Source organism: Xiphophorus couchianus, chromosome 1 (assembly GCF_001444195.1).
Source record: "Xiphophorus couchianus chromosome 1, X_couchianus-1.0, whole genome shotgun sequence".
Taxonomy (NCBI): Eukaryota; Metazoa; Chordata; class Actinopteri; order Cyprinodontiformes; family Poeciliidae; genus Xiphophorus; species Xiphophorus couchianus.
The window spans coordinates 14042976-14052895 of record NC_040228.1 but is presented as its reverse complement, the minus strand read 5'-3'; the positions used below and the strand labels follow the sequence as shown (position 1 = coordinate 14052895).

At 37.1% G+C, this 9920-nt stretch overlaps 1 protein-coding gene across 4 annotated transcripts; it reads right to left on the bottom strand.

The window, feature by feature from the left end:
- Positions 1-2784: 2784 nt before the first annotated feature.
- Positions 2785-9920, bottom strand: troap (trophinin associated protein). Of its 4 annotated transcripts, none has more exons than XM_028025133.1 (14): positions 9763-9920; positions 9260-9363; positions 8165-8396; positions 7654-8089; positions 7269-7390; positions 7076-7127; positions 5622-5752; positions 5426-5480; positions 5253-5335; positions 5093-5164; positions 4308-4415; positions 3930-4224; positions 3643-3839; positions 2785-3007 (listed from the first exon to the last, which is right to left on the bottom strand). In XM_028025133.1, the coding sequence occupies exons 2-14, from the start codon at positions 9319-9321 to the stop codon at positions 2972-2974; spliced, it is 1881 nt and encodes a 626-aa protein (XP_027880934.1). In that variant the 5' UTR covers positions 9322-9363; positions 9763-9920; the 3' UTR covers positions 2785-2971. The 4 variants fall into 4 exon arrangements, with proteins under 4 accessions (XP_027880934.1, XP_027880951.1, XP_027880944.1 ...); XM_028025150.1 differs by having other exon boundaries at positions 5253-5332; XM_028025143.1 differs by having other exon boundaries at positions 9260-9325; positions 9763-9875.

Sequence of the window (9920 nt, the reverse complement as noted above, 5' to 3'; positions counted from 1 at the left end):
CCAGACCACAAGGTTTTTATATCAATGTGACTATAAACAATCACTCAACATTAGTACTGCATGCTGTTATAAAAACATGCAATTGCAATGCTGTTGTTTAGTATGACAATGTTGAAGAGGTTTTTCACTCTCCCCATCCTTCCATCATCAGCAATGACCCAATATTTGTTTGTTCTTCACCTTGCTTATCAAAATCTGTATCAGTTTTTGGCAGCAAGGACTGAAAAAAAGCCATCCAACTGGCCAATATATATTGTTTTAATGAAGCAAGTTAATGAAAACACATGAAAAAAAATCTTTTATAGTTGAAAATATGTTTTCAAAGGTTGTCAATGGACATGCTTATGCTATCTTGTGGCAATTGTTAAAATATTTTTTGTGCAAGTGTAGCAATTGACTTAACCTGCATCTGAAACATACCAGCCGACAAAACTGATTCAAAGCAGTCATCTTGGGTTTCAATGGAACACACTGATGTTGTAATGGAGTAAAATTACAAAACATAAGAATAAAAACACCACAAACTACAAAAGTCCCCAAAATAACTTATCAGTTTTTTATGCCTTATGTAATATTACCAGAGGGACGTCAGTTGAGGCTTTAATGTATAAATTGTATGGATTAGATAAGATTTACATTAAAAAGAAAAACTAATAGTAAAAATAACAATGAAATGTTCAATAATTCACGAACATCTAAAGTGAGTTTGACTGAATACAAGAAAGTCAGACCAGCACACAATTTAGGATGAAGGCAGTGTTGGAAGCGGGTCTAGAAAAGGTTATGAAAGCATTTCCAAACTTGCATGTTTACAGATCTGCAATGGAACAGTTTGCCAAAAAAAAAGAGAAGTAGTCACGACCCAGTGAAGTCAAAAACCTTTCTTCCCCATGCATAAATATACCAGTGATAAATGTAAGTGGCTTGACAAAAAACCTGAAAAAAAACAGATAAAATTTCTTTTTATGATTTTTTTTCCTTTTAACCCTGATGGAGACCACTTTGTTTAGTTTGGGGGTCAAACGGCTTTTTCAATTGATGCTGTCGGTTTTAAACGTTAAAGACATTTATCCTTTTTTTTCCCCCTAAAAAAAAATAAAGAAAAGAAAAAACATCGAACCTCTTAAAAATGTTCGATTTCTTCTACTGTATGATGCAAAGTTCAGAAACCTTTCGTTACACTGGGATCTTCTTTCACTTACTTGCGTTTTTCTTAGCTTTACTTATCGATTCGCCACAAGTTAACGTGCCAGCTGTGGAGCTACGTCATTACGTTCGCGTCCTTTGTCTGTACGACAAGCCGTTTGGGTATTTAATCGAGGTCTCAAAGCGGATTTCTGACATGTAATTTCCAACAGCACGTTGTCTTCAATGACATCACTTTTCTTCCTGTCTAAAATAAACAAATAAGTCTTTGTTCATCTCTTAGGATTTACTGTGACTCCAAGTAGCAGATGGTTTAATGCATTTTAAAGCAATTATTTAAAAATGATTGTCAGCAGGAGCAGCTCGAATTAGCAAAAGCAGACTAATTCACAGATTAGGGTCAATTGGACATCCTACATTTTGTTCCGTCTCATTCCTTTCCTCTAAAACAGAGATGCCCAAGTCAAATCCTCCAGGGCTACGATCCCTGCTCCTACACGCCTCAATCAAAAGACTGACTTCTCTCACTAGCGGTATTGATCAAAATCAATAGCAATATTTTATGCCAGGTCTACATAAGCATGATAAGCTATTCATTTGATCCAGGTGTGTTAGAGGAGGAATGCATCTAAAAGTTGCAGGATGGCAGCTCTCGAGGACTCGACTTGGGCACCACCGCTCTAAACTACCAGATGTCTCCCCACACCGAGCCCAGTTTCAATTCAAAGGGAATGGTGCCTCTCCACTGTCACCATATCCTTGGTCAGAATTAGGGATTGTTGCAGCATCAACAGCTTAATACAGAAACAAACCAAACATGGATAAAAATGGATTCTATATAATTGGATCTAAATGGGACCTTTGTTTTGCAGAACGCCTTCAGATCACGTTTGTTGTGAAATTGAAGCCCTAAAAATGGTTCAAAACTAAAATAAATACAAGGATTAAAATTTTTTTTCCAAAAAGACATTGAGATTTGAGAAATAACCCTTTTATTCTAGTGACATGTCCTGTAGTTTATGAAGATGCTTTAGGCTAATACTAACAAATTCAGAGTATTTATTGTAAGGAAAAAAACAACTTTACAAGCAAAACCTTATTTTTAGTTTGGAAAGAAAAAGAAGCAGATATCAGCTCAGTTTGAAACTTCTAAAACATGTCCGATAAAATATCCAAATCCTCCCAATGGTCAACACAAATTAATCACTTGAGTTTTTAAACATACCAAGTATGTTTGGTTTCTAACTGAATGTGTCTGACCATCAGGCTTCTGCTCATTCAGCTCTGCGGCCTCTCTCATCTGATCTGCATGGTATTCTGTCACATGACGCTGTATGTTCGCCCCCTGTAATGTGATGGAACTGAGATCTGCTCAAAAGGTTTGAACCCTGCCTGACCTATTAACAATCCGTGGACTGCAAGACAGCATGCCATATCATATAATCATCAAACTTCATCAGAGTAGAAAGAGAAATTAACTCCATCAGAGTGAATGTCTAACTCTTATTTTTATGGTTTTAGTTATAGAAAGAAAGAAGGATAAATTGGTGTTTTCTCTCATGCAAAGTATATTTTTAGCCAACAGTTGATTCCAAGTGAACAAATCAACAAAGGGATGGAAATTAAAACAAATACATGTTCCAAATGTAACAAATCTACTTTATTTTTAAAGTTCATACATAAATTTAGCAATTTATTAATAGTAATGGTCATCAAAAAATGCCAGTACAAATTTTTATTAGCTTTAATAACACCAATAAAATAGTCCAAAAACCAAATAATTGCAGAGAGTTGCTAAGTTTTCACATTGTTGTCAGAATGCAGGTCATCCCTCGTGCTGCGAGTCAATCGGGACAAATCTCTATAGAAACAAACAGAAAACATGCCGATATTTAATATTAGCATGTCTGTCGACACAGAATATGAACATTTATTAGGTATACATTTCTGGAAATAATTTAAAAATGCATATGCTAGATCAAGCTTACATTAAAGTTTGAAATACAGCAGGAAAGATAAGAAATGCAATCAGCTATTTGTATACTGAATGACATAGAATGACACTGATCATACAGACGTAAAATGTGACTGTGAAAAAACAAAAAAGCTGCCGAATGACTTGAAAGCTGAGGTACATATTTGGATCATATATTGCCCTCAAAGAAATGTTTATTAAAAAAGGCATCACAACTTTCCATTGAGCCTAAATGTGTCAAAACCTGATCTGGGAGATTTTTTATGGTTGGTGAATGTGTGTGTGTTTTTTTTCAGGACAAATAAACAAACATCTGCTTGAGATTTTTGGAAAAGCAGATTCAATTGTTTTGAATCTGCAAAGCAATTAGCATTTTTTTTTTTAGTAAAATGCTAAAAAAGGATTCACCTTTAGTTTATTTTTTCTTACCTCAATCTCAGGAGACTTTACTACTTTACTTTAATATCACCAACAGTGGTAGTAAACAGTTTAAACAGTCGTCCATTCAGTCATATGCTCACCATCGACTCCTCAAAGTGCAAAACGGAGGCCAACGGGTTTCCGCAGCGAGAATGGACAAACTCAGAAGCACCTGGGACAGACGCCGAGGTGTAGGTCGCGACCTCCTCGTCCATTCGCAACTCCTCCAGAGGAGGAAAACGCTTTCGCAACATGGCTACTGCAGGATTCAGAGAGCAAGGCTTCTGAGTGACAAAATCTATCAGACGGTAAAAAAAAGAGAAAAAACATGTCAAACTCTCAACAGTAGGCATTATGAATCATGAGATGAATGACGGGTCAGTGGTACCGCTGCGCAGTCGCTGAACGACAGAGTTGCTCTGCTGAGTCGGCTCCGACACGTCGCTCTGTGCAGTTGTGAACTTCTTCTGTTCTGATAAAACTTGATCCCGCTGGGCCGAGGCTTCTTGGTTCTCAAACCGCGGCGCTCTCATCAACTTTTTACCAGTCGAGAAAAAAATGACAGACTCTCTTGGTGGAGCGTGGAGGAAAGTCTTCATCTTCTCCACATCCTCGTGGTCGTCGTCGTCGTCGTCCCTGTTACGCCTCCCTGTCTCTGCCTTCTCCTCTGTGGGGGGTTTATTCTGAAGAAGTGAAAACAAAAAGTGTTAAACCTTTGATTTAAATGAGCAGAATGTCGGCTTTGAATGTGAAATTAATTTCATACGGAGGAGGATGGAACTGAGATCTGCTCTGATTTTGCTGAGGGATTGTTGTCCGTTCCAGCTGTGATCTGGTCGTCTTCTGGATCATCAAATAACTTCTGGACAACTTCCTGCCAACAAACAGTCAGAGGAACTCAGTCTCATACTGTGTGCTTATTTCCATTAGTGCTGAGCAACATGGCTTGAAAATAAAATCTCAGATGTTATCGTACTAGTTACTAATTTGGTAAATTTTTTTTGGGTCACTTTTTCTTACTTTTTTTTTTTTTTTTTTAGAAAAAACAAAATGTCAAAAACTGGCTTTTATTTTAATCATCCCTTCTGTGAGTTGTCCTCAATTCAAATAAACAGCTATAAAACACACTTAACAAGATGTTAGGCCTTAGGTGTGAAGACGTCACTCTGAACTATGGAAATTCAAGGAGTGCATTGTGGGGAAAAAATAAGAAATCACAATTTTTCCAAAATTAAATTCTTCAAAAAAAAGAAAATCTGGGTAATCAATAAACTCATTTTATCTCCCAGCTCAAATTTGTATTAAAACTGTAATTATTTGTAGTTTCCAAAGTATCAAAAGTTATAATAAAATATTTTTAGATTTATGCAGTCGCATTATCCAAAGTTTGACAACCAAGAGGAAATCGCTTTTATTTATTAATTGTACTGATAAAGAATCCAACCACTCCAAACTTTTATGAGACCATTCATCTAAAATCAACAATGTCAACCTATGCTCAACCTGAATGCTGCAGGAGCTTCATATGTAGGATTAATTTGACTGTTTCACCTCCTGACGTGGATGAACGTTCCTTTTGTAGCTTGCGTGTCCAACGGTGCCGCATGGAGACAGATACCATTTCTGAAAACAGAAGCAGCAACACGGTGAGGCGAAGCTTCCTGAAATACAACCAGACCGACACTGAGAGGTACGGTATGTGCGTACAGACCATGGCAGACATGGGCTGATGTTTGGTGTTGCAGACTCTCTGTGGAGACCACTTTGTCTTTGCCGTCTCTTTGAACACCGCTGCTGAGGAGAAAATAGAAAACTCAGCCACGGCAGGTTGAACAGGACAAACCGATAGTAAGGGAGCGTTAACATAACAATGGTGCGTCTTACCCACAGTACAACTGGTTGAATTTGGACAACGTTTCTTAACAGGCACTCTTTGAGCCTAAAAATGGGAACAAAAAACAACAACCATTTTTTAAAGAATTAAATGAGGCAAATGATAAAACGAATCAAAGAACCTGGAGTTAAATTACAGCAGGAATGACAATGAGCAGTGATGATATGAAGTTTATTGTGCTCATACACTGTAGATTGAAGTGCCTCTGCCAGGTGGACATACTGAATTTCTGGACATGGCATCCTTCATGCCCTCGTTCTGAAGGATGCTCCGCAAAGCAGTGGCGTCGGGCAAGAACCCCACTGACCTCACCGGTCCTGAGAAACGAAAAGAAATGCCAACTCAGCTGAGAGCATTTTGGTAAAATACAGGTGCATTTCAAGAGGTATTGCAAATACAAATCTAAGAAATGTGGCATGCATTTGTACTTGGACATCGTGAGTAAATACTGTAAAACACCTTTTGCTGCAATTTGCAAATCTTTTAGGAAAAGTCTCCCTTCTCCAGCGCCAGTTGTGGAGCGCTATTGCGCTGCAACCTTTAAACACATCCCTGCTGCAATCAAATCATTGAATTACCTCTTCAGCATGCCATCAAGTTTGGCAAAAGCTTGTTAACGATTCATTTGATTCACAAGTGTCAGAGCAAGGATGCATCTACAACTGCAGGACACTGACCCTGGAGGAATGGATTTGAAGACCGCTGACCCAGATCCAAACAAAATGCTTAAAACCAAAGAATTTAAAGACCGTGTCATTTTTCTTTTAATATTAAACTTAGACTAAAGATCTATGAAGAATTACTGAGTGCTGGCGACAAACACAAATAGCACTCTTTGTAGGGTGTGATCACTTTTTTTTTTAAATGTTAGTCTACAATGTTCAGTTACTTGGAAGTATTTTAGAGTTGCTCTTCAGCTAGAAGCCATTTCGGTCTGTAGCTTTTGGTTTTAAAAATGGCATCATACAGTTTATGTATTGCATTAATTTTAATTACTTGTCTTAATGTTTTTTTTTTTCCAATTTAATATTTAGTACTCATTTACTTAAATATTTCTGCAGCAATCCTCAACTCCTGGTAAACAGCAACAAAGTCAACAGTGTGCACTGCATCTGCTGATTGAAAGCAAGTATTGATATTTCTGGCAGAGTAGGCAGGCGTTATCAATTACTTTCTGCACGTCCTCCCCTTCAATCTGTAGGCCATAACATTACATTAGTGTGATAAATATTTCATCAACCTTGTTCTAAATATTTGACAAACTGAATACGTTTTTATTACTCCAAGTATATAACCTAATCATCAAAATCAGCAAAATACAGACCCAATATCTCACATTTTGCCCAAAGAATTCACAGAGCACGAGTTCCACTTTTTGAATTGAATAACCAAAATAAATTAACTTTTAAATCGTAATCTAACCGACTAAGACCTTTCTTTATAAACTCTATACCACCAAATATCCGACTATAGAGTACATCTGGTCTGTTTAGTGGCACTGATCAGATGCCATGAGGATTCAATATTGGTGCAATTCAAACTAGTTTCCATGCAATATGAAGAAAAAGAGACCCCAGACCTTAAATAATTAAAAACACTTAATTGTTTCTAAGTTGCTTCATTGTTTCTTGAGTTCTGACCTGCGAATGTTCCCTCTTTTTGTTGAGTCTTCTTAACAGACACTCGCTGAGGCTGCAAACAAGAAGAATCATAAAATGCGCAATATTTCAAATTTCTGAGCACCAACAACAAAATTTTGATGGAAATATTCAGGACTAAGATCAAAGATCCAGTAAAAGCAATAATATATTTCTGAGATAAAAGCCAACTCACTAGGTAGTTGTATTGTTTGGAGTGTTTCGGAGTAACAACTGCTTGACTTGCACGGAATACGCCCTCGTCCCGGAGGATATTCAGCAAAACCGCGTGGCCTGGTTGGCAGTTCTCACTTTTTTCTGAAATAAAAAGCAATAATTTTACACAACTGACAAAATATTAGAAGAAACAAATAAGAAAATGTCTTCTTAGAGCATAAAAAGCATGCCATAAATATAGAAGACTGTTTTCCTTATTGACAGTGGTGATATGAAATTGAAATTGAAAACAGTGAATTTACTCATCTACAAAACAATAAGAGTAAGTTGTGTAATACATCAAATAAAATGTAGCACTTTTAAATGAAAATTTACATTAAAGTCAGAGTGAAGGAAACACTCACCATTTAAAGGATTTGAACAACTGGCCTGTGTGGTCAGTGACATAGACTGATGAGCAGCTGAAGTCTTTGGCGCGTCCAAGCTGACCTCTGGATGAAGATGAGCTTGGTCTGAGGTGATACTTACATTTTGATTCGCTATCTTACCAGATGTGGATGTAGGATTTTTCAAATGGGCTAAAGTCTTTAATTTTGGACTGGGCTGCCTTGAAAAGTGAGTTGCATTTACTACAGCCTTTCCAAGGGACTTCCCTGAATTGTTAACCAAATCTTGATGTTTACTGGGCGTTTTGAATGAACTGTGTTCAGGCCGATTCCCCCGAGTCCTTGATTGAGGGGCTGTTAAAGGTTCAGAGTTCTCAGTTCCTCTCCTTGTTGTTCTCCGCTGCGAGAAGTTAAACGGTACAGGCCGAGTGCATGCCTTCCTCTTTGTTTTACCCTGCAAGAGAAAAAGAATAATAATTAAAACAACAATGATGACAAGAATGAAAACGTGTTGAATTGAGGAACTTACATCTAACGGCTTTTCTTCCCACTTGCTATGGGATTCCTTGAATACAGGGGGAACCTGGAGTTTTAGGGACTTTGCAAGTACGGGGAGCCGGCTCCCACCTGGCTGCAAAGGAGGCTTTCGACCAGCTTCTATAGGATCTTTGTTTTCAGCACCTTTCTTTGAAAGGTGAAGCGAGGACATTACTTCAGAAAGCTTTGGCTCTGGCTGTTGAATGTTGCGTTCACTCTTCATTCTGTGTGGGGAAATAGTTGGAACTAAAATGTTACACTTTTCAAAATTGCATCTCTGCTTCAACACACATGGTATAAATAAATATTATCAGAGTAGCAGACATCTGTATAGTTTGACTGCATGCCAAGAAAGCAGCTTTACCATCTGATTTAGGTGTGAAAGACCAAGGCACATCTAAAAGTTGAAAGAGTCTAGCTTTCAAAGACTGGTGTTTGAGATTCCTACTCCAAGTACTTAACAGAACAGATAGATTTATATCATATTGGATTAGAAGGAACAAGACTCAGTTTGCTGATTCAGACAATTTTGAAGGCAATTAGTTGCAATGGATTTTATTTAAGGGTATCAGGCTAAAGTGATATGAATATTATTGAAAGCTACACTTTTCATATTTTTATTGTAAAACAAAAAACATGTATGCAACCTTAAAACTTCCCAGCTAAACTACTACTTTATGATGGCCTATTGCATAAAATTACTGTAAAATACATTGAAGCTGGTTGGAATATAACATAATTTCATGAAAAGGGTTAAGGTATATGTATACCCTTGCAATACATTATAAATTTCTAGTCTGTCTGCTACTGTTGAGTATTAAAGTGTAAAATTACAACTAGTCAAGTTTTTTTTTAAATTTATTTAATGGCTGCTACCCAACATATATGGGTAATTTATGTTCTATAACAACTTTGAAGAAATACTTCTAGTAACCCTCAAAGTACAAATTTTCAGAATATCAACTTTCTGTTGCATATCAACTTTGAAATGCATAGTCATATGCATTACAAGAAAACGTGTTTTGGATAAGTCACATACAAATCTTAGGAGGGAAAAAGTGACTGAACGGGCCTTTATATATCTTACCTTAGAAAATCACTGCGGATTTTATTTTGACTTTGTTGGCGAAGGACCGGAGAAGAACTCATGATGCTGATCGGGGTAAAAAGACAATCTCAAGGTCTGAGCAACTAAAAAAGGCAAACAAAATAAAACATTTGAGCAGTAAAGCATAAATACCCAAACACGCCTTTAAAGATAGGGAGTATAAACCTGACAACGCTAACCAACAAGAAAAATAATATTGCTAATATTGATATACTTCTAATGTTTTTCAAAGATAAACAAATATTGCCGACAAGGCAAACAATAAAGCGAAAACACATGAAATGAGTGTTGTGAAGAGCCAGCTAAAATATTAGCAAGCAAAGAAGTTAGCTTTGACCCAAACAGAAAGCTACGTTTAAAGCACACGCTACACACGACCGAAAGCTAGCTGCTGCTTCTTTCAGATACATCTGAAAGGCAGATGGTCCTTTATCAGTCGTTTGAAGAATGAAAAACTCTTTCAAAGATAGCTTATTCCTTACTCCAATTTGGTTTGCTTTATCAGACGTTTCGTGCTGATTTAAAGCTCCTTCGTTCCGTCCTTTTCTTGCTATGAAGAAAGCCTGTCAACTTCCTGGACCATAAACAGTTTTCAAAAAACGCGCTTCGTCATTGGTTAAAAGCAGATCCCAAATTGACC